This window comes from Hippocampus guttulatus, chromosome 5 (genome assembly GCF_054856545.1).
Source record: "Hippocampus guttulatus isolate MCC_2025c chromosome 5, RoL_Hgut_1.0, whole genome shotgun sequence".
NCBI classification, from domain to species: domain Eukaryota; kingdom Metazoa; phylum Chordata; class Actinopteri; order Syngnathiformes; family Syngnathidae; genus Hippocampus; species Hippocampus guttulatus.
The window spans coordinates 17,644,491-17,672,440 of NC_141265.1; the positions used below are offsets into that span (position 1 = coordinate 17,644,491).

Sequence of the window (27,950 nt, forward strand, 5' to 3'; positions counted from 1 at the left end):
GTTGGTATTAAACTGGTAAAAATGAAAAGATATCCTTAATTAGCAACTATTAATAAATTGGAATTTTTAAAAAAGTATGCAAAGCAGTAGCACTCCTTATGTATGAAGAATTAATAAACTCTCAATATGCGTCTGCTCATTGTTAAGCAGAATTACCGCAGGCTTACATAAATACATGAACCAGAGTCTTGTTTTAGCTATTGCGCTTCCATGTATTTTGCTTTGAAAAGAAATTGTGAAAAGTTGTCAGTGAGTAGGTTCCATTCGTTTTTCATGAAATTTAGAAAAAATACCACAAAACATACCAACGCTTATGCTTTCATCCATGAACAAAATCCATGCTGTCCTCTAGTGGCGTTTCTTTGTCATAGTTATATTTAATACTATTTTGTGATTGAACTTAAAGTTCATAAACGGGTAAACATTTGCCATTAAAACTCTACAGACTTTATTTAAACATCTGAATCATCTTGTATTAGCTAACAAACATCGTAAGACACACCGGCTAAAGATAATGCGCACGTCATCTTAAGAGTGATGCCAGTTGACGCCAACCGCCCTTCCAGAGTGTCTGATCTGTGTGCGCTATATCCGGATTGCATTGCGGAGATATTGTATGACCATCTGTTTGATACCCGTACACTTAGTCATATTAAGGGTGATGTCCTATGTCTGCGTGTAGCGTATAATTTCATTGAGGTCATATCCCGTCACGGCGAAGGCGTAGCCATCTCCATCGCAGAACTTGGCGCCGCAGATTTGCGTGTCTGTCACGCACTCATTGTGTAGATGGGCAACCTGAGAGGAGATGAAAGAAATGGATGCATTTATGGAGAGAAAGTGCCCTTTGACTACAAAATGAGCTGTGTGTTCTGTTTTTTTTTGTTTTTTGGCAAGCTCTACCTCCACAGTGTTGCTTTCTGGGGTTACTGTCAGGTGCCACACCCTTACAAAAGAGTCTTCAGCAGCAGACAGGAGCTGTGGTGCACATTTCAAATCACACATGCCAACTTATAACATGCAAATATACGCCACATTGCTTAACTCACCAGCCCAGAAAAAGGAGCAATGTCCACTGAGTAGATCCAGCGGGCATGGGCGTTGACCTCCGCGTGCAGAATTCCCGTTACGGCCTCGTACAGACGGATCTGGCCTGTTCCGTAACCAGCCACCGCTGTACCTTTCCACAGCTTCACGGATGAGCAGCTCATACTGACATGAAGATTGAGGATCATTGCAGTGAGGAAACAAAACGTCGCAATTACATTAGAGGAGTGAGTGATCAGGAAGAGGAGACGGAGGAAAGAAACAGCTTCGGTAGTGACGCAAAACAATAAAGTACGCCGGAGGAAGAGGACGATGTCGGAAAGGTACCAATGTATGGCGGTAAGTAATGATACGTAAAATGCACCATGATAGTTGTTCAAAAAAGCGATGCTTAATTGTTTGTAACTCAACACCCAAGATTTCAACCTAAAGAACGCTAACGGCTTAAAGCGATAACACCTTCAATCACCAAGGAGAGTCCAGCGGCCTCGATTAAACTTCGGCGGATTTGCACAACATATTCAAAATGACTCCTCTGTATTTCACACGGCTCCAAAATGGAGGAACAACTCGTGACTAGTCGACGACAAGACAAGTACATTTCATTCTTACTCAAATCCACCAATCTTGTTGAGCAGCTGAAACTCTTCGCCGGACTTCCACACACATAAGGTGCCGCTGTCATCGGCACTGACCAGGTCAGCGATGCAATCCTGAGGGAAGGCGGAGAGCCGCAGACATCATGTTATTGACTGACTGATAAATATTGCTCATACAATGTAAACACTTAGAAGACATTCTTCATGACTGTCCATATATTATATTATATTTTCTTTCTCTCTCTCTCTCTCTCTCTCTCTCTCTCTCTCTCTCTCTCTCTCTCTCTCAGATACAGTAACAATGAAAGGATCACTCACTTTCATCTCACAATGAACTCCAAATGAGCATAATAATATTTAACTCATTCACTCCCATAGACGTATATAAATGTCTTTTCAGACTTGGTCCAGAATTGGCTGGTACTGAATGAGTGAATAACAATACCTGGCTGCCTGAGCACTCTTGGGCCAAGTCGGTGATGGGCTCCTTGTGTTCCTCCAGTACTTCAGACAGGGTGATATTACTGCCTTTACTGGGAACATCAAATACGAGGATTCCACAAGAGGACAGTCCTGGAATGACAGGAAGAGACAAGAGACGAGTGAATTGTTGACAGTGTTTGTCCTATGGAGCGTCGCAGGTGAGCCTGAGCCTATCCTGGTTGACTTTGAGGGAGAGGTGACATATACACTGAACTGATTCCCAGCCAATCAAGGGGCACCATTTTTTGGAATGTGGGAAGCACCCAGAGTAGCGTTAGTCATCCTGTGTTGTGAATGAATTTCATCATGTATTTTAAAATATTATTGTTAGCTCAAAACAAATTTGTTTCGCGCTGTCTGTACTTACCCACACATATGTAATTCTCCCACACTGCAGCGATCCCCCGAGCAAACACAGCCTGGGCTGGGGACGAATGACACATTCATGACACATGTGAGTGTTGAGGTAATACTCTAATAAGTGAAATAGGATTTTGCAGTGTTAATGTCACCTGTTGGTGTTTCAGGAGTATCAAGTGCGTGCCAATACACCATGATGGAGCCATCTGATTCATATATCTTGAAAGAAAAACACAAAAATGTGATTACAATTCGTGACAAAGCTTTTATTCAAATGCAGTTTAAAATATACCCCAATCAGGTGTTACCTGGATGCCTTTCTGTGAAGTCACTACCAGCAGATCGCGAGAGGGCAGTACACAAAATGCAGCCTATTGCAAGAAAACACAAATAAATGTTGTTTAATCTCTCTAAATGTTTAGCAGTCGCAGTCCAAATATAACGGTCATTTTAAGAGAATCAAAGGGGGGAAAGCGGGAGAGTTTATTTGTCATTCCATGATGGTTGAAATCATATACTTTATTACTTGTTTTTCTTGAAAACCGTCAAAGGAAATCATAAGACAGATGGTCTGTTTTCTCAAATGGGGTCCTCCAATTCTGTCATGATCTCTATTGCTGGATAATGCCTGACCTGCATGATGAGCGATGGATTAGTTGCGACGTTGGGCTCCTTGGACTGCAGCTGACGGTGGGAGGAATTGAGGCCGTCCCACGACGCGCTGACCATGTTGACCACATTGGCGTGGACCACCGTGAAGTAGGTGAGGCGCCGCGGGGCGATACGCAGCACGCACAGGTTGTTGTACAGCGCCGACGCGCTGTTCTTAATCTGGATGCTCTTCTCTTTGTGATACATCGAACGGCTTGATTCGGTGTCACTTACTGGTCTGAAAGTATGTCAAGCCTAGACGTGTTCCCTATTCAAGCAGACTGGAACATTTCGGCAAAACGGCATTATGCTTAGCTTGGTACTTAGCATTAGCAGCTAGGCTAACCAGGGAGCTGCGAGCAAGCCACCTGCCACTAAGTAGTCAAATAATTCGAGTCAATAACAATGTCATTGTTGGATTGCAAAACGTTCATGCGATCACTTGCCAGTTATGCAACAATTACTGATCCCAGTCATTACTAATAGAGTTGACTTGATCTAAGCGCTTATCCCGATAGGATTTCTTCGGCGTCTCGCGCAGCCATAGAGACGAAAATGTGACGTCAAAACCACGTGTTCAGTAGCTAAGCAACAGTTGTCGACGCCAAGAAGTCGAAAACGTTTCGATGAAGATAAAAACAGCAACCTCAAGACAAACTCGGGCCTTGTAGTTGAAGGTGTGTTTATATTTTTATGTATTTTAAACAGGAAAACTGTGTAAATAATAAAACAAACAGTCACATGGCAACAATATGTTGTAAGTAGTCGGTTTCATCAACACGTCAAAAAAACGTTAACAGATCGCGATTCTAATCGCAACATTAATAACTGTTAGTTTATTTTTCCACACACAATTGTTGCGTGGATATAAAAATAAATTATATTAGCAAATGAAAATAAAAGACAACATTTGTTCCGTTCACATAAAGAAATACACGCATCATATAAATTAAACATTTTTCTTCAAATCCGCAAATGACTCTCACTGGCTGCACACCATCCGCTTGACTGAATCAACTTGACCGATAATGCAAAATGTACAGTATGTTTTACAAGATAGCGCATCATGATAAAAATGCAAAGGCTCGCATGTGTTCTTTATATGTTAATGTAAGTGACATATTGATTAACTGTCTCTGACTTCAAAGTACAGTAAACCCTCAAAATGCAAAGTTTACCGCCTGCTAAATTATTGCACGACCCGTTGCAGTTTTAGAAAACGCCACAAGGGTGTGCCACCATGCGATTTATGACTTCCACAACGGGATGGAACACAGAGTATACTGTTCTGTATTTATATTTTCATTGAAAATAAGGCTTTATCAAAATTGACATACACAGTGGCACTGTGCAGTACATGCGTACAAACAAATACGATATTTTGGGGGTTCCGGTTCTTTGACATATTTTACTGCATTGTGTTGAGTAGTGTTTCTGAAGTTTTGTGCCTTCTCATTTAGCTAAAATAAGGTAACCAAACACTACCGAGATGTCCCGCTCGACATCCAAGGCCCAAGCTGACAAAGGTAAGGCACCTGCTCGAGTGTCCCCACCGCCTTCCCAAGAACCGGAAGAGGAAGACATTATCCCTGGCTGTCTGACTCAGAGCCAATGGATGGACATGTTGGTCCAAGAAGAGGCGGAGGATGTAGTTGGGGAAATAATGGCTGATCTGATGACCAATGTCATGGAAGGATGTTATAGTGTCCACATTGAAAGACAGGTAAAACATCAATTGATCCATCTTATTTAGTGTTTCTCCTTATTAGGGACATCTTGGGTAAGGTGGGCCCTGCCCCATTTCATTTTGAGCAAGAGGAAGGGCCCACACTGGACTGGTCAACAGACAGACAAGCATGCTCTTACATTCACACCTATACACAATTTAGAGTCTTCAATTAACCTCACACGGAATTTTGGGGAATGTGAGAGAATCAAAGATCAAACAAATAAATTAAATATTTTTTCCCCCAGCTATCATCTTTCACTGCATTCTGGGCCAAGGATTACTTCATACAGACGGTGGAGCAGAAACTCATGTGCCAAGATAGATGGGAAGATGCAATGGAACTGTCCGCAACAGAAGACTCAGAACCAATCCCAATCACTCCAGACGTCTGGGCAGAAGGATGTTTTCCTGTCATTCATGGAGCACCCCCCTCTGAGCCTGCGTCACTTCAGGTACCTTTTAATTGGCTCTTGTAAAAGTCTCTACAGCGTAACCTCAGTCATCAAACACCCCAAAAGTTGTGCCATTTGGAGTTTAACCCCAAAACTTGGAACTCCATGTGTCAAAAGAAAAACATGCCATTTAAATCATAATGTGAGCCTTATAAGCATTTAAATGATTTTAAATGGATATGCAGTGGTTTGACACAAGGTTTACACAAGCCTGTTCAAATTCCAGATTTTTGTATTTGACAAAATTAGTCTGGTGAGCCTATTGTGCAGTTTCATGAGCGTCGACAGAGAAAGACCATTTCCTGTGGCAAAATTTGCCTTCATTTTATTTTTCTTATTTGTTTTTCTTCATTGTTTAAGTTATCTTGTTGGGCGATGTCTGATTTTGCACATTCCCATTGATTCATGCATTGATTAAAACAGTACTGTGAATCAGAAATCAGTCACTACTTACTCAATATTTAAGTACCGGTAGTTTTTTTGTTTGTTTGTTTGTTTGTTTTTAGCTGAAAACTAAATTTTATTGAAGTAATTATTTGGAGAACTACTTTTTACTTTTACTCGAGTCATATTATTCCAAAGTAACAGTACTCTTACTAGAGCACAATTTGTGGATTGTTTTTTTAGAATAAATGTCACCATTTATATTCTCAGATCACCCAGGAAGCAAATACTTGCGAGGACCTTGAACCAGCACCTACTGAAGAAAATCAACTAAATGTTCTCACACCAAAAACCAGCATCTCCCCCAAGCAGTCTGAAGGAAAAATAAGTGCCAGCAGGGATGTCGGTGACAAGATTTGCCAAGAACCAAGTCCTTACCCCAAACAAAACATTTCCACCAAGAAAAAACAAAAAGCTTCTTTACTGCCAAGGCTTGAGCAAAGTACTGTCTCGCCACCCGTGCCATGTGATGCAGAAAAACGGAAAACCAAGGGTGAAAATAAAGTCCCTTCAGGTTCTAAATATATACCCACATCATCACAACAACCAAAGTGGAATCAATTTATACCTAAGCTTGATCATTCTTCCTTGCCTCAACACTGGATCACTCCTCAATATGAGATTGACAAATGCACAAAATCTAGCATCAAAAAATCAAGTGGACAAGCCAAAATGTCACCCGTGCCTAATAGTCAGCAGCGTGGTGTAATGGAAACGCCTTGGAATCCTGCCAACCAAGATCAGTCAGAGAGGTTGTCTCCCATTAAGGATGAGAGGATGATCGCACGAGCTTTGAGGATGGACACCATAGATTTGGCCAAAGGTGTTTCTGTCATGGGTCCCCCGAGAACACAGGTGGTCCCACTCCCATTCAAATCACAAGCTCAGTGTCCCACGCTGAGGCCGATAAACAGTCAGTGTGTAAAATCATCTTTCCCCGTGGATCAGTTGACGACACAACGTCCACCTCAGGTTACCCACTTGTTGCCGTCTGACAAATTTAACTTTTGATTGATTTATTTATGACTCAAATTATGAATAAATTCACCTTCTTCATTTTTTGTTGTGTGCGTGTGTGTGTGTGTGTGTGTGGGGGGGGGGGGGGGGTAAATTCTCTCGGTTGAGTTTTTCAATCAAAGTCTTGATAATACAAACAAAATAATCATAAATTACGTGTCATTTGGAAATCGATTTTTTAAAATTAAAGTTCAGACACAGAAATAAAATTTTGAAATCCACTAGAGTGGAGATCCCTGGTTCCCTCCAGTAGTCTTATTAAATGAAATTAATACGCCACGTTTAATTGTATTAATTATTATTAATTATTAATACAATTAAACGTGGCGTACTAATACCGGTACTATTAATTTGTCGACGTACGTAGTCCGCTCTGCATGTATGACTCACTGACTTTATTCATATGTGTATGCTTGGATGGAACGTTACGAATAAAAGTGTATAACTTAAATGTGTGCGTTACGAATAAAAGTGTATAACTCAAATGTACGTGTATGTGTGTGCGTGTTTTATTGTACAATACAGTATTGTTGAACATTATTTTGGTGTGACTCTTCAACCTAACTTGAGAAAAACCAACCGGAAATTACAAGCACCGGACCAATTGTCATTCACGTCTACCCACTGAGGACCAATCGGATAATGTTTTGCCAGCAAGCATGTTTCAATGACCCTTGCACACGTGGTATTACGTCGATGTGTCTGTCGCAGTGACACGAAAACCAAACGAAATTTAAGATTTAACCTAATTTTTCGTGTGTATTAGACATGAAGAAGAAGCGGGTAAATCCGGAGTCAAACGAGGTAAGACCACATTTCATTTTACTGACCAAATGACCTCGACACACGGCAATTGTACTGTGCTCTACTGAGCGGCGGCAAACATGCAGTCCTGCACACGTAAAGGAAAATAGTCACACGCCTTGGATCCTTTTTAAAGTTCACCTTATATTGCTGCAGTATGTCTCATAAAGCAACATGCTGTTTTAGAAAAGCAGTAGACGTGTTTGTAATTTTCAGTCATAAGTTACATACGAATATCATGTGGGCCTACACAAATGGCCCAAGTGCATATATATATGTTTGAAGAGGGTTTGTGAAGCCCTTTTATTGTACAGCGATATGTTCTTTATGTCACTAGATGACTTCAACAAAATTGACCAATGATGTGGGGGGCAAGGAGGAAAACGAGCCCCCTCTTAAAGTGAAAAAGAGCAACTCTGAGGAAGTGGCATATCGCCCGGTGAAGTTGTCCAGAAGTGACCTTTACAGACCCCCAACAGTGGAGGAGCTCAACCAGCTGAAAGAGGCAGAGAGCTTATTTCACTGCAGCTTGCTCAAAATGCAGGTAAGACTTCAGACTCAACAATGCCAATGTGATGGGGAAAGACCAACCTTAAATTATCTGTTCTATCACTGCTAACAGATGGAGGAGCTGCTGAAAGAAGTTACCCTCAGTGAACGCAGGAAACTGCAAATCGATGCTTTTATTGCAACGGTCACCAAACTCTTAAGGGCCGTACCAAGTTCACCTGAGGTGGAGGTGCGTCATACTTTTCCCAATGTGGTTCTGTGTGTAGGGTATAAGGAAATTTCAAAAGAACATGCAAGAACAGTTGAATCTAAACAGCTCATTGCCTGAAAGAGTTGAGCAATAATGTACAAGGTAGCTTGGGGCAGAGGGGCTCTCTTCATACATTTTGACTTGACTTTCTTTGTAAATGAGGGGGCGAGTGATTTCTTTTTCCCCCCATTTTTTAAATTGGTTCGGTTGGAGGGATTAGTAATGTAAACTCAACCTTCAAGTTTTTGTTCTTCAATGAACATAATTGAGATTGTAACTTGGTAATGTTCTACTTAGAATAGATCTGTTGAAATATGAAATGTATTATTTTGCAGGAATGTCTGCTTAAGACAGAATAAATTGTTTTTATATGCTTGAGGATGATACATTACCATTCATGTTTCCAAGTTGAAATATTTCCAAAATTACCCCCAAATTTAACTTCCCATGGAAATTTACATGAGCATTTCCTCCACACACCTTTGACTCCATGTTCTTTTTTTTCTTCTCTCTCCCCCAGATCAACAACCTGTCGTGGTTATCCAATGATGTAAAGGTTCCTATCCTCCTGTTACCCAAAACACAAAAGGGGAAGTTCCACATGGCATCTCCTGCTTCTGTTGATCTGATTGGAAGTTACCCGTTGGGAACCTGCACCAAACCACGCGTCGTAGTGGACCTGGCTGTCACTATCCCGGCTGTAAATCACACTTTTCAGAGTAGAACAGTACAGCCAGTTCTTTTAAATGTCTGACTATGGATAGTCATGTGTCTGGTTTCCTTTTTTTTTTTTTTTTTTTTAAGGATATCCTCCACCCCAAAGACTTCTTAAACCAGAGGTATCCCAGGAAAAGAGCCATCTACCTGGCAGGTCTGGCTCAGTATCTGACAGCTTCCTCAGACATAGGATCCATGTCCTACTCTTGCCTTCATGGGAATCGACTTCGACCCGTTCTGCTGCTGAGTCCTCCAGGTAGGCGATGAATTTGCATCCCAGGATACAGGGAAACCTCAAAAAGTTACTCATAATTTATTCCAGAACACCAACAACCGACTTGAGTTAAATGTGAATCTTTCCCATTATGTCAAATATTTTATCCATGTTGTTGTATCTTTTAGATAAAGACTCATCCATCTTGACCGTCCGCCTTCATGCTTGTCCGCCTCCTGGATTTTTCAAGCCCAGACGCTTCCACCCTCAGATGAATAACATCAGGACAGGCTGGTACACTGGAGAGAACAATTCACAATCAGGTGAGACTCATGACTTTTTACTGTATTATTGTCACAGCCGCCACATGCAGACAAAGTGACAAAATGTTTTTTGGCCCCTTTTTTTTCTTCCCTGCAGAGATCAGTGAGCCTCCCACTCCCCATTACAATAGCTCCCTTCTGGGTGATCTGCTGCCTAGGGCTCACCTCCAGTTTCTGTCTGCTGTGAGCGCTCAATGCTCCGCTTTTCCCGACGGGGTGGCTTTGCTCAAGGTCTGGCTCCGTCAGCGAGATCTTGACCAGGTGTGTTGTCTCTTCAGTCCACATGGTTGATTGAGATTCAAGTTTGATTTCTGGAAAAAAAAAAATGGATGGCTTGAAAATATCTGATGTCCAAATGCGCTGTTGTTTCGTATCCATTTAAGGGCACAGGGTGTTTCAATGGATTTCTGGCCTCCATGCTCTTGGCTTACCTCCTGACCGCACGCAGAATCAGCAACACCATGACTGCCTATCAGCTGCTGCGAAACACTTTGAACTTTCTGGGTATGCTTTTTTTAATGCAAAGATACAATCAGAACCAGGCTGTCATATTTTAGATCTGGTTCAACTTCTTGTGCTCCAACTCCCAGCAACGACAGACCTGACAATGAATGGAATCAGCCTAGCCAAAGATCCCGACTCGACGGCTGTGAGTGTTCAACACTCACATTTGTGCATTCAGCCCTCACACTCTGACATCATGCCCTTTTCTTCTTCGTCCCATAGCCGTCACTGGCAGACTTTCACGATGCATTCCAGGTTGTGTTCATTGATCCGTCTGGACACCTCAACATGTGTGCGGACATGACGGCCTGCACCTACCAGCAGGTAAAGTCTGTACCGTAAAAGCAATCTTTGGCCAACGGGTCTAAATTTTAACCGCTCGAAACAAATCTTTCAGCTACAGCATGAGGCCTCGGTGTCCATGCAGTTCTGGGACGACCCCATGGTGGATGGTTTCCACAGCCTTCTCATGACTGCCAAACCTATGATAAGGACCAGTGACCACATATTCCAGTATGGCTTGTCAAATACCAGTTGATTTTCTCAGTTTGAACTTCCCATGTTGAGTCTGGATGTCCTCCCTAGATTGTGTGAACTTGTCAAGCTGCAGTCCAGCTGTAAGAAGCTGAACTTGCTCAGTGAGCTGATGGACCATAGTGGAAATTATGTGCACACGGTGCTCCCGTTTATACTCTCGCTGCTTCAGAGGGGACTCGGACAAAGGATCATCCTCCTCACCCACTCACTTTCCCCTGAGCCTGAGGTGGGTTTACGTGTCTTTTTCCACACATGACTGGTTGCTCAGTATTCAAAATGCAGAGATCGTTATGTTTAATGATATGTTGGACTTCACTATAAAATTAAACGCATCAGAAAGAATCAAACCCACTCTCTGTCCCGTGATTGTTTTTATTTTGTGACAGTGGTCGCTGGAGAGCGAACCCCCCAAGTACAAAGCCCAGCCGCCACTCACCTTTGGTTTGTTGTTACGACCTGAGCTGGCAATGTCTGTTTTAGAACGAGGACCTCCAGCAGACAGCCCTAAGGTAACTTTGCCCTCTTATGTAATTAAGGCACGTCCACCTAGTCAAAGGAGACACTCCGAATGATTCCAGTAAATAATGCCCATTTCTTGTAATGTGAATAATTGTTTGACCATACCCAGTGAGATGAAGTTGGACTAAGAGTGAATTTCCCGAGCTTGTGTGTCGGGGATGTTTCCGCTCAAAGCGATTCCCACGTGGTGTTTCTTCTGTTAGGCTGCTGAGTTCCGACAGCTTTGGGGCGCTCGCTCGGAGCTCCGTCGTTTTCAGGACGGCGGCATCGCTGAGGCCGTCCTGTGGGAAGGAGAAAGGATCTGCCAGAAACGGCTGGTACCGCAGCACATCATTACACACCTACTCCAGCTGTATGTACTTTATTTTTCCAGACCACGACTTTGAACTGATGTCAAGTAGTTTGTAATTTTTGTATACTCAAAGTGATATTGCAGGAAGAGCTTGTGACTTTCCTGCATTAGTCTCCAACTTCGGTGACATCTGACTTTTCATGTTTTTTTCTGGATGAACAAAAAAAAAAAATCTCTGAAATACAGTGTTAAGTGCATCAAAAGGGAAGTGGCCAAATGGCAGTTTTCCTTCTTGTATGAACTTAATGACTGTCACAATACTTGTGCCCATCCTGAGAAACTAGCTCGCCATGTTTGATCTCACCCACGTGACTTCACATTTTCCTCGCAAATCTGCAGAGGCACAACTACAGTGTAGTGTAAAACCAAACCAAAAGTTGATCGTTTTATACGTCCCGCTCCTCCTAAATGTCTTATTTATCCCGACAGCCATGCAGACATCCCTGAGTCGTGTGTGCGACATGTTGGGGCAATTGTTGATGATGTCATCAAAACGGGAAGCAAGGTAAAAAAAAAAGAAATATCAATACAGTTTTGTACTGTGTTTTTGCAGTTAATTTTCCATATTAAATTTGTGCTATTTTTTACATACGCTTATGGAGACATCCTAAAGCGTCAGATAGATTTGACACAGTGCTAAAAACTACACGCACAATTTGCGTTACAGCTCATTGAAGTCTACCTCATGGTTTTTTTTTTCCACCCCCACATTGCCCTTTAGGAGTCAAGTACTGGAGAGGAGGAAAGTTTGCATGTGGTTCAGTCTTATGATGACCTGAGCAGAAAACTTTGGAAACTGGAGGGTCTTCCTCTGTCCATTACATCAGTGCAAGGAGCACATCCGTCACTCAGATACACGCAGGTAAACTCGTACGATGAGGAATGCATACCGCAATACGAGTACAATGTTCAGTGGTAGCTTTTCGTATGGTTTTCATTTTAAATTCACAACCCGGGATCTCCAGGTTTTCCCCCCTCTGTCGCTGAAGTTCGACTACTCCTTCTTTGGCAAACAAAAGTCTTTCCAACTACTGGTACCAAAGGAGGGTAAACCTTGCCCAGCTTATGTTAACCCTATCACAGGTTAGTATGCAATCTCGTTGTCGTTTTTGTTAACCATAGTCTTTTGAACAAGATTGAAGCTGTCTGAGCAAACTATTACATGATGCTCTTATCACCACCGTCACCTGCTCACTGGTCTGTCGAAGCGCCGCGGTGTATGATTGATGCCTTGGTAACCTACAGTGATCTGTCACATGGAGGGCAGCGGAAAGTGGCCTCACGATCGCCTCGCCATCCGCCACATCCGAGCTGCCTTCCACATCCGGCTGGGGGAGTTACTCAAGATGCAGCATAATTACACGTGCAGACCCTGTGCCACACACTTGGATGTCTTGAAGGTGCTTTGTATTTGTTCGTAAGGAACAGGCATCTCTGCGATATCATTTTGAATTTGACTGGAGGTTTGCGCCATGAATGGCTTTATTTATTTATTTTGTCTTTTCCAGGACGGCTTTGTGTTCCGCATCCAGGTGGCGTACCATCGAGAGCCCCAGGTACTGAGGGAGCGAGTGACTCCCGAGGGACTCCTGATCGTCAGGGACAATGAGGAGGCTCAGATCTTGGAGATGAACACCATACACAAACCTCTACTTACCAGCACACTGCACGGGTAATACATTTCCCCCCCACCCCAGTCTCTCACTCTAGCTTCTCTTCTCTAGATCTGGGCACTATGGCCTTAAAAATAAAATCTCGCAAGTTGTTTTTCCACCTTCACTTATCACAATAACCAATTGAATTTGTGCCCCTATTTTTATTTTTATTTTTTTAAATCAATGTCAAAAATAGACATTAAAAAAACACATAATGACAGCTCTGATTAAAATTTGCTGTTGACCAATGTAATTTTATTGCAAAGTCTCATTCGGCTGTGGTGCTCAGTGTGCGGCAGCCTTCATCTGACTCAATGCATAATTAAGGCCTACAAGCGGTGGAGAAGATGGACGTTTTACAGTTTGTCCTTGTTGTCAGGCTCCAGCAGCAACACCCATGTTTCGGGGCAGCGTGTCGCCTGGCCAAACGTTGGCTTGGCGCCCAACTCTTCAGTGACGATATCCCAGAGGACACAGCGGACCTTCTGGTGGCTTACCTCTTCCTGCAGCCTGCACCGTTCACCCCTCCTGGGTATCTTTTTCAACGCCATAAGCCTTTTGTTTGTATTGCTTTGCCCTGTTTTTTTTTTTTTTTTTTGGTTTGCCCCCCCCCCCCCCCCCCCGCTATGCCGGTCACGTGAGTGTTTTCGTTGTCCTCCTCAGTTCTCCTCAGGTGGGCTTCCTCCGCTTCCTTCATCTGCTCTCGTCCTTTGACTGGAGGAACAACCCGCTGATCGTCAACCTCAACAAGCAGTTTACAGGCAAGCACTCTCACACATCCCCGTGCAAAGCAAACAGTTGCTGACCTCTTTCTATTTACACATCTGACATACTTTTAACATCCTGCTCGTCGCCGTTGCTGCGTTGTGATTGTTGTGCGCCTCTCCTCACGTGTAGCGGCCGACTACACGGAGATCAAGAATGACTTCATGGCCTCCAGGGACTTCCTACCAGTCATGTTTATAGCAACGCCTAAAGACAAAAGTGTTTCGATGTGGACCAAGCGAGCCCCCAATGTCCAGGTCAGTGGACCAACAAATAAAAAGTGAAACTAGCACTTCATTCGTATAAATCGTTTATTAAATGAAGTATAAATATTTTCACACTATAAAACTATAAAAAATATGTTTATAGATTTATAGCTACAGTACAATATCCAACAGACAAGATTTTTTTTTTCGAGGTTAGATAGCAACGATTGGATTATAAACATCGATGTAGGAAAGAATTGCATGTTCTTGGCAGAGAGCAATCACACAGTTTCCCGATCCTGGAGCCTCTCCGCAGTGCACACTGGTCTCCTGGATCACACTGTTGAAAAAGCAAATGCATGATATAGCCAGAGTTAAATTATCTTACGGTGAAAGGTATTCTCGAACAGGCTTCGTCATGTCACATACCATGGGCAAGTGGCCGTGTTTTTTCCTCAGGGCTGAAAGTTGATTTTTCTGAAGTCTGTCCAAAACTTCATGTAAATCGTTGATCTGGATAAGCGTAAATTAAAAAAATTTGAACAATCAAAACAGCAAGCTCAGCAGTTTTCCTGTGCCAATAACATTTCTGTGCACGATTAGAGCTCTGAAAGATTGCGCTCACCAATTGCTTTTCGTTGCCGTCCGCGGTCATAAAATATCGTAAATGTCTAGCTGTGTATTCCTCCGTCTGGATCACAGCGTCGGCGTCCAAGTTTTTGGTGATGCACAGCAATGTGCAGAAAAGGTACACACAGCAGCTTCTCATGATGCGTCGCTGACCCAGATAAACTATCCGTGCTCCACCTCACTCTTCCCCACAACATTACAAGGAGCCTCCAAGTGGCCTCCTCTTATAAGGGGGGGGGGGGGGCTGCAGGGCAGGAACTTTGTGTTTGGTCACGTTCCTGTGTTTGGTCACGAAATAACACGTCGTTACACAGGTTATGGCTCATATTAACAAGCCACATATACTCTTGTGTACACCCAAAAGACATTTATCATCCGATAGAGTCGCGACGTCAACTGCCCCTGCAGAAGCCTCGTGAACTGCACTGCTCCGATAACACACATTCCAGTCAACTCAAAAGTAACACATGCTTACAATTGCCACAATAGCTGAAATCTTTTGAGTCTCTCGAGCCATAAACGTTTCATAAATTGAGTGACGCTAAGAGCTTTTGACTTAAAGAATTTGCTCTGTATACCATTTCGCCTCAAGCCCAAATTAAGTCACCTCTTCAAATGCTTCTGTGTTTCTTCTCCCTAGACAAGTTGAAACAAATCAGGCAGTGGTTGATCAGAGTTGATTCATCCCGGGAAGTTCGTTGGAATCATTTGTGTGCCTCAATTTGAGTATTACGACGTACCGTAAATCCCATTTCATACGTGCATTTCCTCAGATGCTGCAGCGGGTGGTGATGGTGGCTGCCGAGAGTCTCAAAGTTCTGGAACATCAGCTGATAGATGGCAGTCAGATCCAAGATGTCAGGGTTAGTGGAAAGAAAAAAAAATCAAACAAACATACACTGAAGAGATCATGTTTTAATACGCGCCTTTCAATGCCACAGGTGGTCCTGCGTCCTCCTCTGGAGGCGTACGACGTACTGATCCACCTGAACCCCAAGCAGGTTCCACTGCTCAACCAGGCAGTGGACCGTCCCGCCGTCAACTTCAGCAGGGGCGTGGTCCTCGGCAAGGTGGTCGGCTCGGGGACGAAGATGCCCGTCACCGACTACAACCCTGTGGCCCTCTACCTGGCAGAGCTTCGGGTGAGTGTCATCCTGTCATCTTTTCAGTTTGTGCTCCGACAAGGTGGCGGCTTGCAAGCTGGGCTCTGGAAAGTGCCAGCGGCCTCCTGCCAACAAACGGAAGCGCAAACAATAAAAATATGCATGAAACCAATTATGAGCCTTTGCATGTCAACTTTATGGGAGCAATGGCAATTCTTCAACTTTCCCCTGCTCTTAAAGTGGTCTTGCGGCATGAACCACGATGACATTTAAATCGTCCGTTTGGCACGTTGTCAAGATTAAATTTCTTAATCCATTTACATTGATCGGAAAGGTATAATGTTGATAAGATGTTACGGTGTCGCTGAAATTTCCCCAATGAGAACTTTGCATCATGACTTTTTAAAATGACATCGATCATCATCATCATCATGTTTAGGACGCATTCGGAGACCTGGCCCTTTTCTTCTGTGACCCCTACGGAGGATCTGTGATCGCCGTTTTATGGAAGCCAAAGGCCTTCGCCCCGCTTCCCTTCAAGGTAAAACTTTCTTTAGTCACAAGCAAACGAAGGCATAGACGGTCTTCTGTGTCGAAGTGACTCATGTTAACCGACGAAGCACTGGGTATTAAGTCGGATTTTGTACAGTGTGTTGTATAAGGTCCACACCCCAAGAGAATCCTCACGCTGTTCTCTCACCCAAAGTTCTATGCCGTTTGAAGCTGAGAAAGGCAGGCGGACATTTTCATGACAGTTTGGCAGCTAGACTGACGTGTAATTTATAAATTTTGCTGACCGGGGGAACCCCAAATGGATCAGCTGAAATCAAATCATTTTTGCCTTCTGAACATCGCCCCCCCCCCCCCCAAAAAAGATGATGACAGAAGACAACAAATGTTTCTTCTCTCCGCTTCCTGTAGACGTCCCAGATGTCTGCCAGGATCGCGGAGGTAACGGGCAAAGAAGCAAAGACGGTTCCCAATGTGGAAGCTATACTGGAGGACTTCAGCATCATTGGAAAGGATTTGGTTAAATCCGTGGAGGCCAGGACTGAAAGATGGTCATTTTAGTTTTTTTGCCACCATTTTACATTTTTGCAAACCCCAAAAAACAAGTTTACAATCACGGTGAAGCACGTATAATAAATAATATAGACTTGATTTCAGTTCCAGCTTGCTTTTGTTCTACCAGCTTCACCAGCAGTTTGTCTTGACTTGTTTCTACAAGCGTTCATCCCTGAAACAAAACAGGGTTGTGAAATTTCTCAACATTTGGGGTATCAGCAATGGGACACAACATTTTCGTTGTGTCAAAGGTAGAAATTCAGAGATGACATCAAATTTGTCATTCAAAAGTTCACTTTTGGGGTGGCCCGCTCGCCGAACCTCCATGTGGACCCTAATGAGCCATCATGAGGACAACCCGTGTGGAGAAAAAAAATGAATGAATGCACCAAGTTGTGTGGCGGAAAAGCTTTAAGCGTGACTTTCTCCAGCTGGATGGCACATCCTTTGGTGTAAGAGATCACCTGAAAAGCTTCTGCATGTTTTGTGAAAGGGCAACTCAATTTTAGATGCTGCGCGTTCAACAGCTGTGAATATCAAGTGAAAGATCATGACCTGCTTTTATTGCTGCGCTGAAAACGTCTTGCCGTTCCCTCCATTCTGTGGCTGTCGAGTCTTCAAAAAAGGGGTGAGTGGTTTGACTCTTCATAAACTTGTGAAAGATATTGCCTGTGGATTCACTTTGTGCGCATGCAATAGATTGTTTGGCCTTGTTCAGGCGGTCTGCACTTTTGCGAGCTGAGGTGCATTGATGTTTCAAAAAACCGGGTTAAAACAAAGTTGCGCGTTTGATAAAATAGGAAGCATGGCATTTTTATGGCAATGATAGCAGACTGATTGGCTGCTGAGGCAGGTCATTAATTGCTCAACAGCTTAAGAGCCTTTCTCATCATGCTGACACATGGAGATGTCATGGGGTGTGCAAGCATGTGCAGCTGTTGACAGGCAAAGTGTGTTTTGACTGCAGCAGCACCTCTTAATTATAGGGAAAGTGGAAATGTACTAGACGCACGCTTTACGTGTTCGCGACCCAACTCATCAACAATGCTATAAAGTTTTGTGACGATGGCTGAGTTGCGCAATTGCGTGATCGTGTTTTGTCTTGGGCAACAATGTATAATGTGTTCATATTCATGCAAACTGTTTAGAAAAAAAAAAAAGCTTCCCGGAGTGAGTGTTGAAACTTGATGAGTGTTGAAACTTGTGCACATGTGTCAAGGGAATGAGAAGCAGCCACGAATTGCGGTTACGCCGATCGTCACTCGCAGTTGTGTTACCTTTCACACACTTTGTTGCCATTAAAAATGTGTTGCTCAAGCTGTTTACCTTTCCTGAAGCCATGTGCCATTTCGCCTTTTTAGGACAATGGAAAACATCTAGACCCCCGCCCCCCACCTACAGACAAGCACATCTGGTTGACACATGCTCCATGTGTTCAGCAATCTTTTGAAACCGTTTTCAGAACAAATCAAGCGACGCCTAAGCAGACATAATTGTTCTGCACCTGCGCTTTTCGAAATAGTCAAGCATTGTTTTCACTCTCATACTGCCTCTTGTCCTTGTTGAGCCAAATTATTCCTGGGAAAGAGCAAAGAACAATGGTGGCAATGCGTTTGACCTTAACAAAATGGAGTCTCTATTTTTGACGGTCAACACTAAAAATAGCCCGCGCTAAAATGAGTTGGGACAAAACAGCTGAAACCAACCGAAACATGAGGAATTACTATGCAGCGGTCTCCCCGCCACTTTCCCCCTCATTATTTGCTTAAGTGCTCAGGCCAAAGTCCTAATATCAAAGTATTGCTTTGGTCCCATTTTTAAACTATGTTGACGTAACAAGGAGGAGCTTCATTTAGATGGGCTTCAAACACGGTGCCTTTTCGAATTCAGTTTTTTTGCCAGGGAAATTTCCTATCCTAACTGAGAAAGATAAACTGGAAGCGCAAAGATAAGATTGTTTGAATTGGCTTGAAATTGATTTTATTTTTGTGCGGCCACTTGGAAAAAAAAAAGGGCTAAATCCCACAAAACCTTTTTTCATACATTTTTTAAGTAGTCTGATTTAATTGGATCTAGAGGATTATTTGTTATGCAGCCACTACTTTTTACTAAAGTCATTATGAAGTAAAAATACTTTTACTCGAGTACATCTTTTGGCTACTTTACTCACCTCAGGTCATGTGGGAGAGGAACTGTCTTAAATGTTACCCGACCTGATATGTGATGAGCGTAAGGTCAAGTTTCACACCTGCGCAGAATTTCCTCAAAGCCACCTGATCTCATTCTTCTTGCCATTGTTATATTTCATAAGAGGGGGGAGAACTTTGTAACTTCTCCTGTACTTCCGACTTGTTCTGCTAGTTCGGCTGAATCAGCTCATCTCAACGCAAGCAAGATTCCTGACGCAGGTAAACTGACTGAAATGATTCATATGCCTGCTGGGCTTTTTAGAGGTGATGCATGACACTGCAGTGTGATTACGTAACTCTCTTCAAAATCCTCACAGAGGTACTCTCAATTCCGATGACATAGATTTAATATTGAACGTTTCAATGATTTAGAAACTTGAAAATGCAATTTTTTTTCCCCATTAGATGGTACTAATATTTCAGTGTACTTGAATCTTCTAATCCGCCTCGGTTATGTGTTGGGCCATTAAATGGGTACAGCCATGAACTACGAAACACAAGGGAAGAGTAAAAGAGCTCAGCTGAACTCGACATGAACTACGCTGGCATGTTCTCACAGCTTGGTTGAAATCAGAGAAAGGACGTGGAAGAATGATGTGTGCCGATGAAGTTTCAGACGGCACACAAAAGAACAGGTCACGTCAAGCCACGGAAGGAACAGAATGATGCGGAATGAATGGAGGCAGGTTGAAGTCTTTGCCACTTTTTGAATTATGTATACAATAAATACAAGACTATGTTTGCTTCCAAAGCTTCTTTATCAATTAGTGTTGATAATGATATACAAATATATTTCTTTCATTGCATCTTTTTTGTTGCCTTTATGGTGAGCATGATAGCAAATATATACTGTACATAATTTTTTAATGAACAAAAATTTTTAAAAATGTGGAAATTACAGATTGATTAAGCTTCTCTTAAGGGAGTGCAACATATACTGGCCACAACATTAGATACACCCGTCAATCTGATACCATGCAGGATATCTATTTGCCCTCACTGTGATAATGCACATTTGATTAAATCAATTATCACCATCAGATTGACATTGAACATTAAGTATTTTTATTCATGCTTTCATTTTTTTTGTTTTGTTTTTTCGAAGTAGTTATAAATCCCCATTAAATATATAAACATAAATAAGCAAATCTGCAGAGGTCAAAGACCTTTTAAAAATGAGGCACTCCAGGTTTATTAAAATCTTTCCAAAAGTACTTTAATGGTAATATTGTTGGCAATATTGGTTCCTCTGTAGCGTTTGTTAGTGTATAACAAAGAATTACTTAACCCGCCGCGCTTTAACATGAAGCTGTGCATAGGAAATCGTACCGCACAAGGATAACATATCTGCTCGAAATGCATGCCAGTAAAAGCATGTTGCGTGAATCACATAGTGACGCGCCACAAGTAGGCGTGTGTGGCAGGGGGTGTGGCAGACCTCAGCATTGGCAGCGACCCAGTCCGAGACTCTGTTCTTTATAAAGACCGGTCTGGTCCTTCCAGCTCCGCAGCTTCACATCTGCTCGCTGAAACCTGCTCCTCGCTTCCCAGTGGCCCGCTAACAAGACGACATGGGCAGACAAAAGATCTACTTGGAGAAACTGTCCACGACCTTCCAGATCCGCAACCTGCTGCTTCGCCAGGCCTTGGCAGAATGTCTGGGCACCCTCATCCTCGTGGTAAGAGCCTACGGGGCGGTGATAGACAGATACTTTATTCTGTGAGGGGGAAATGGAATTGTCACAGCAGAAATATTCACACACACACATAGAGTAGACTCTTAACAAAGAAACATTAAAAAAAAACAAAGAGGGTAGGAGAACAGCATTAAGATGCAATCAAAGACTCGGAAGAAAAAAAAACGTGTGGGGTGTATCAGTGTGGTCAACACCGCCAGGCTTTCAATCAATGGCAAGGTGAACATCGGTCACGAATGTTTAAACTCTATATGCTCCACCTCCTTTCAAGAGTCCTTTTTCTACACTTTCTATTATACTCCAATATAATCAGTGACTAGCTAAATGCCAGTGTTACTTTCTAATCACCTTTCTGTGGCAATATTTGCAAAGTAAGGCTGTAAAGTCAATTTACAAGTTATGTAGAGGCCAAGCGCACACTACAAAGCAAGCATTTTTGGGGGGGGGGGGTTGTGTCAATGTTAGGTTTGCATTCACTATTGACTTAAGTGCATGTATTATATACAATGCGCAGCAAACTTGGAAACAGGATCCAAGGCAGGAGTGTCAGGCTCAATTTTGTCACGGGCCACTTTGGAATTAAGTCTTCCCTTGGAGGGCCGTTATGACAGAAAATCCACAAAAATGTTTCAATTGTCTCATCACATTACTTGTCCAAAACGTTGTTGTTGTTTTTTTAAATCAGTCAACTAGAATAGTTCAGTTATTGTTCAAGTGAGTCTAAGCAGGGGAACAAAATAATTGCAAAATTTCAACATTATGTAGTACACATGATAATTTGACTTTTTGGTACAAATTTTGGCGAGGATCATGCAAGTTAACAGACATGATTTACTTTCGCGGGCCACATAAAATTAACGTGGCGTTTCGGATCTGGCCCCCGGGCCTTGAGTTTGACATCTTGATCCATGCTTTTCACACCACCGACTGTTTCCCTATAGTTGTCTTAGTTATCACCTATAGAAAATTATTATTGAGTCACGGACCAACCAGTGTAGGGGAGCTGTTATGGGTTAACATTTTAAAAAGCTACACTTAGGCCATATTAGGGCCCACCCTGAGCCTGATGTGGTGGCCGCAATGGGGTTATTGAATCAAAGTAAGCCTGCTAGACTGTCACACTAATTTAAAACGCACACATTAAAAAACAAACAAAACTTGAGAGATAAGGTTAAAAAAATCGAATGAGCATTTAGCTAATCAAATTGGTCAATGTGTACAGCACAATGACAAGGTGTGGCACAGGTTTAACGCAAGCACAACGTGTGGAGGCAGAACAATCGTACGCGTGATAAGACTTGACTTCTGAGTGTCACTTAACATCCTCTCGCTCTGGTGATGAAACTCGAGTTTAAGCCGGTGACAAAGCAACCGAGTGCATCAGGAACAAGTCAGGGTGTGGACACTGTAGGTGTGAGTGTGCTGCCCCCCCCCCCCCCCACACCCCCAGAGCCTTTCTAAAGCCAGTTTCCCCCCCAAACCCCACATTTGCAGTATATGGCTAGATCAACAGATTTACCGTGATAAGTGGATAGATGAATTAAAAAGCTGACACGTAATGCAAACGCAACACAAATCTCTTGTGTCAACCTTGTGTGGGCAGTTTGAGGTAGTCATTTAAACTTACTGAACGAATAAAGAAAAAAAGACGACCAGATGTTTGGGGGCGGGGGGGTTGGGCACACTGTATTTTTTATGAGCCTGTCCAGTGTCTGGCACTGCACTGTTGCGCAACTTTCTGAATCGGTCACTTTAACTTTGGTTGGTAAGAGGTGAGGTCCTCTGAGCGAACCACATTTTGAAAACAAAAAGGTTGAATGTTACACACTCACAGTGGAATATTCTAAAGCTTTCAAAACGCTACAAATCAGCCTGCAACAGGAAAAAACCCCCACACATTTTTGCGGTATTTTAATGAGCGCCCCCATCTGGGTGTTGGGATGATAAAATCCAGGTGCTATGAGTCTGGATGCTTTCTTTCCTGTGGTCTTATTGCAAAATAGAGGTTTCAGGCCACACATTTCTTTCACCTACCCATAAAAAAAAACATTCACAGTAAGCAATCTTTACAGTAAGTGCCAGACTTTAATGTTTCCTGATGTGCGGAAAATTACTATTTTGGAAAATCTGCTCAAGACACACTACCAAACTAACATTCATGACATTTTTGGTTGATTGTAGGGACATGATGATATGGACACAACGGAGCTTTTATAATTCTAAGAAGACTCTTTTGAATGGGCTTTTTGTTCCTCCTCTGGATGATGATGATCATTAAACCTTGGCTTGACCTTGACTGGCTGACAAATCACATAATCACAGCACCTAAATTACCATATGCTGATTGACCTCTGATTTAGGAAAAAATAAATAGGAAGGAAGGAACAGTTCGACGACTAATGAACCATTTTGAAACATTGATAGGTCATACTAGTATAAATCAGATTAAACAAGGTGGTGATTGAGGAAAAAAAAGATTAAGAGTAGCAAAGTTCAAAAAGAATATAAACAAGGGCAGTCTCTCATGCGAGTCTCTTCCTGTGCTGAAAGCCCCCAAAATTACAAATGGGCAGTGAATGGGCTTGTCTAATGTGCACTGGGAGGTCATTCCATCGTTTGGCAACCCCTCTGAGCTTCCGCTTAGACTTGGGGAGCTTCAGAAACAGCTGCTGAGCTGACCCGAGGCACCGGGCAGGACTGAACAGATGGAGCAGCTCAGAGATTTAATGCAGGGTGGGACCATTTAAAGATTTGAAAATAAATGGTAGAATTAAAAAGGACTTCAAAGTGGACAGTCGGCCAGTGGCCAGAATAAGAGTTATGTGCTCCCTCTTACGTGTTCCAGTTGAGAGGGGAGCAGCCACATTTTGAACTCATTTGAGACCAAAGTGAGACTTGCATATATATGTATATATTTTTTAAGTATAGAGAAAATATTTTTCTTCTGCTGGATGAATTCTGGAGAACTTTTGAAAGGTTGCACTGTGGAGTTGATCAGGTCAACTTGTTTTGCAGATGTTTGGCTGCGGTGCCGTGGCCCAATTGGTGCTGAGTAGTGGTTCTCATGGTTTGTTTCTGACTGTCAACTTTGCCTTCGGCTTTGCGGCCACCTTGGGGATTCTGGTCTGTGGCCAAATATCGGGTATGTCATTATCTTTTTATTCAAATGTATTGCATTCAATGCGGTACCGAGGGTCACTGTCTATGTCCTCATCACAGGAGGACATCTGAACCCCGCAGTGACGTTTGCCCTTTGCCTGCTCGGGAGAGAACGCTGGAGAAAGTTCCCCATGTACTTCCTCTTTCAGACCATCGGCGGTTTCTTGGGTGCCGCCATCATTTTTGGCATGTACTATGGTAAGAATGAATTGTTATTGTTATTCGGTCGATTTAGGGCTTTCCAAAAGGGAAATTTCATTCATGAAGGATTTTTTTTTGTTTCATGGAATATTTTTTTGTGTTCTTTATCATTAAATTATACTTCACGGAGTGATCAAATTAAACGTTTGTCTTGCTCTGAAAACGTCTGGGAGGTCTCAATAGTCCTAATCGGAATCAACACATGCCATGTCTGTCAAAATAGTCACTCTGTTTGTAGACAGTTTTATGCCAATATTTAAAATAAACAAATTCAGTATTTTCATTTTCCAAGCTCCCCAAAAACGAAATAGGCGCGCAAAACCCACAATAAAGGCAAAACAATTCTATATCGGCTCGGCACCAAACTGTACATCTTCGTATGAATTGATTTTTATTGACCAAGTTACGGAATGAAAATACTCAACTCGTGTTATTTTTTCCTCTTTTAAAACCCAATTCAGATGCCCTGTGGGACCGTCCCGGTGCGTTCAATGTCACTGGCCCGAATGCCACAGCTGGAATATTTGCCACCTATCCTGGAAAACATCTCACTCTTGTCAACGGCTTCTTTGACCAGGCAAGATATTTGAGCAACAGCTGTCATAGAATACGCCGTGATTCCTTGAACTGAGCATTTCTATCCTTGCCTTTTTCTGCAGATTATTGGCACGGCGGCACTGATCGTTTGTATCCTGGCCATTGTTGATCCCTACAATAATCCCATCCCACAAGGTTTGGAGGCCTTCACTGTGGGCTTTGTGGTTCTGGTCATTGGCCTGTCGATGGGCTTCAACTCGGGCTACGCAGTCAATCCCGCCAGAGACCTCGGACCTCGTCTTTTTACCGCAATGGCCGGCTGGGGAGTAGAAGTCTTCACGTAAGCGCACGTTTCCCTGCGAATGATGATCATTGTCAGTTCTTTTGGGAGCGCTTGTTGACCTGAAATGCTCACAAAGCATCGCAATTGTCCTTTTCACAGTGCCAGAAATGGTTGGTTCCTGGTGCCGGTTTTCGCCCCCTTCCTCGGCACCTTCATCGGCGTGGTCATCTACCAAATGATGGTCGGCTTCCACGAGGAGGGAGAAGTACGTGACCGCAGGAACGCCGAGGCGGAGGAGAACATGCGACTCACCAACGTCGCCGCCAACGACAAGTCGAAAGAGGCCACCAAACAAGTGCACTGAGCCTCTTTGGGCGTTTTGTTGAAAACAAACCAGGCGTGATCCACTTTTCTCCGCAGTTTAACTGCTAGACTGGTTGGGATCATGAAATGAAGCTAATTTACTTTCTTTGTGTTTATATTGCGTTTGTAGAAGAAAAGACGGTAGAGGGGAGAAGCATGACAACACAACCATCCATTTAAGAAGAGATGAAAATGTTGACGTTGTGCCCCTGGTCTTCAAATTGAAACAGTATTTTATACTTGGTACCGATGTAGTTTTATATACCTTTTTTGTAATGGAGAGATTTATATCTTAACTGTCCAAACATGCACTTAGAATGTAAGGTTTCCAAGTTAGTTTCCGAGTCTGTCCGGGCAATTTCAATCTTTGAATTCAAGATTTAAAACGTGATGTTTGAAGAAGACTTTATATTTCACTGTGGGGAAACAATTCAATCACAACGCTGACTGTCAATTTCTGGCAGTGACATTTTTTTTTTTGTAATGTCACAAATCACTTTTTTTCCTCCATCATGAATTGTTACAATTCATGTTTGTTGATTCACAAAGCTGCACCTGTTTGGTGCCGTCTTGGAATATGAGCCTCTGTGTTTTCGATGTCGGTTGCTGGGTGATTCTTTTTGTACTGATACAATAAAAGTTGTTTTTATCATATGTGGATGACGTCACTGTCTCTATCCAATGGTGTACTCATTAATATTTAACAACCCTCGCAGTTTTTTTCCCTTTTTACTACCTTGAATACCGTCAGTACGCACAAATGTGGCAATGGTCGCGGGTTGTGCCTCTGAGAATTTTTATTCAAATAATTTTCAGTTAAGCTAGAAAGAATGGCCGCACTGATCGTACTATATGCTGTGCGCTCAGAATAACAAATGATTTTTAGTTGCAAAATTAAATTTAGCTACTGCATCATTTTGCGGTGTACCTCATACAGTGTTGACATTTCGGCTCTATTTTGACTGTGAGGTCGGCTGAAATAATTCAAATGTGGGTCTTGAGTTTCAGAATACCAGTTTCCTTTTTTTTCCACGGCGGGGCTTTTTCGTTTTGTAATTATAACAGTAAAAAGTCAACCGAGGTGTTCATATTTTCCTTTCGGCTCAATTCGAGGGTTGCCATAGTGAATCACCCTTCTTCGTCTCCCTGCTCTCTGCATCATCTCTAATTCCAGCTGTCTGCCCATCGTCCCTCACCACATACATAATTTTCATTTTTTTGGATTAGCTGGTGGCTCCATTTTTTTGGGCCATCTCAAATATCAAAGGAACACTTTTTGGGAGAGATTTTGTCAGATATAGTTTGTGTGTTTTGATTTTCATGATCTGAGTATTGAGTCGCAGGGCTGCTGTGGTTTGATTGCTGCACCCCATTACAACTCAAAACATTTGAATAATTCTGAGAAATAGAAGTGGAAATTACCCTACATTCACCTTTGATCAGAGCAATTAGCTCGATGGCGCTCCTGCTGAGTCATGTATGACTCAAAAAGTGGCGGCCATTTTTTTTCTCTCCCTATATGTGGCTAAAAATGTTTTCGTAACAAGGCTGCATGTACCGGTATGTTGAGTGACACCATTTAAGAGCATAATTATTAGTAACTAAAAATACAACTGTGATAAAACAAGACGGTAATAAAATCGCATTAAAAATGCTAATTTAAAACTGTTGATGTTGTGTTTGATATGTAAGTTGGTCATCAAGAAGGACAATGGAGAAAAGCCATTTTGGGGGGTGTGGGGGGGGGGGGGCTCAGCGCTATTTGGAATTTTAAACATTTAGGAATCGCTTTTACTACACTTTGTTATGTTTCGATCCGGTTACGTTTGGTTTTGATTCCTCATGTGCCCTTTTTTCGCCACCTGTTCTCGTTATCAGTGTTCCTTGTGTGTAACCAATTAGCTCCCTCAAGCCTTTGTGTGTTGTCCAGGTGTTTCTCGTTGTCTCGTCACTTAGCTTGTATTTAGTTCCCTGAGTTTCTGCCAGTTTTTGTTGGGTCATTGTGAGCTGTGAGTATGTGAGCAAACGTGTGCTCCTGTCATGTTTTGTTTCCTGTTGTAGTTTGGTTTGATGCTTGTGATTTCCAGGCATTTTTTTGAGTACTTCGACTTAGTGTTTTTTCCATTGTACTCCTGTGTGTATTTTTTGTTAAATACATTTTGGTCAATCTACCCTGCTCCTCCCTGCCTCCCTGCTTTTTGGGGTCCTACAACAACCATCACGCAAAACCTGACACACTTAAAAAAAGTTTGTGTTGAATGTACTCATTTTTAATTTGTCATGTGGTTGCACAAAATAAAACCCTCTGGATCCAAATACATTTTTAAAGTTGACTGTCCATTGATTTAAAAAATGTACCTGGATCCAGAAGATTTTTTTTTTCCTTTCTGCACCACTTGGCAAAATTGAGTAAATTCAACCCACCATTTTTTTGTGTGAAGTTACAATCCATTGCATACTGTGTTTTGCACAAGTGCATGGTTGTCTATTTCTTTGCGGGGGGTAACAAAATGTTCCCCATCTACATTCATGAACCTTGAGGTGCACATGTCGCAGAAAGGAGGAAATGTAGGTCTGCTGCAGAG

The 27,950-nt window shown here is 42.6% G+C and overlaps 5 protein-coding genes across 5 annotated transcripts; 3 read left to right on the forward strand and 2 right to left on the reverse strand.

Moving 5' to 3' along the window:
* Positions 1-424: 424 nt before the first annotated feature.
* Positions 425-3,685, reverse strand: wdr54 (WD repeat domain 54). Its single transcript, XM_086112558.1, has 9 exons — positions 3,123-3,685; positions 2,798-2,860; positions 2,642-2,708; positions 2,497-2,553; positions 2,092-2,219; positions 1,660-1,760; positions 1,050-1,212; positions 904-978; positions 425-798 (listed from the first exon to the last, which is right to left on the reverse strand). Exons 1-9 carry the CDS (start codon positions 3,345-3,347, stop codon positions 667-669), a joined length of 1,011 nt encoding a protein of 336 aa, XP_085968684.1. The 5' UTR covers positions 3,348-3,685; the 3' UTR covers positions 425-666.
* Positions 3,686-6,822, forward strand: c20h2orf81 (chromosome 20 C2orf81 homolog). Its single transcript, XM_086112557.1, has 4 exons — positions 3,686-3,817; positions 4,601-4,863; positions 5,115-5,321; positions 5,976-6,822. The coding sequence occupies exons 2-4, from the start codon at positions 4,630-4,632 to the stop codon at positions 6,774-6,776; spliced, it is 1,242 nt and encodes a 413-aa protein (XP_085968683.1). The 5' UTR covers positions 3,686-3,817; positions 4,601-4,629; the 3' UTR covers positions 6,777-6,822.
* Positions 6,823-7,439: 617 nt separating this feature from the next.
* nol6 (nucleolar protein 6 (RNA-associated)) lies at positions 7,440-17,032 on the forward strand. The gene is made up of 26 exons (XM_086112192.1): positions 7,440-7,586; positions 7,924-8,130; positions 8,209-8,325; positions 8,867-9,046; positions 9,151-9,319; positions 9,466-9,600; positions 9,698-9,861; positions 9,984-10,104; positions 10,191-10,249; positions 10,327-10,428; positions 10,502-10,617; positions 10,690-10,867; positions 11,028-11,150; positions 11,364-11,512; positions 11,942-12,017; positions 12,234-12,374; positions 12,478-12,595; positions 12,758-12,912; positions 13,021-13,184; positions 13,547-13,699; positions 13,831-13,928; positions 14,065-14,189; positions 15,542-15,631; positions 15,710-15,910; positions 16,311-16,412; positions 16,793-17,032. The coding sequence occupies exons 1-26, from the start codon at positions 7,551-7,553 to the stop codon at positions 16,940-16,942; spliced, it is 3,429 nt and encodes a 1,142-aa protein (XP_085968318.1). The 5' UTR covers positions 7,440-7,550; the 3' UTR covers positions 16,943-17,032.
* Positions 14,330-14,953, reverse strand: LOC147205304 (cocaine- and amphetamine-regulated transcript protein-like). Its single transcript, XM_086112193.1, has 3 exons — positions 14,764-14,953; positions 14,568-14,651; positions 14,330-14,478 (listed from the first exon to the last, which is right to left on the reverse strand). Exons 1-3 carry the CDS (start codon positions 14,905-14,907, stop codon positions 14,371-14,373), a joined length of 336 nt encoding a protein of 111 aa, XP_085968319.1. The 5' UTR covers positions 14,908-14,953; the 3' UTR covers positions 14,330-14,370.
* Positions 17,033-20,621: 3,589 nt separating the features above from the next.
* Positions 20,622-25,990, forward strand: LOC147205305 (aquaporin-3-like). The gene is made up of 6 exons (XM_086110983.1): positions 20,622-20,804; positions 23,838-23,964; positions 24,042-24,179; positions 24,644-24,759; positions 24,842-25,059; positions 25,162-25,990. Exons 1-6 carry the CDS (start codon positions 20,697-20,699, stop codon positions 25,364-25,366), a joined length of 912 nt encoding a protein of 303 aa, XP_085967109.1. The 5' UTR covers positions 20,622-20,696; the 3' UTR covers positions 25,367-25,990.
* The last annotated feature ends 1,960 nt before the right edge of the window (positions 25,991-27,950 follow it).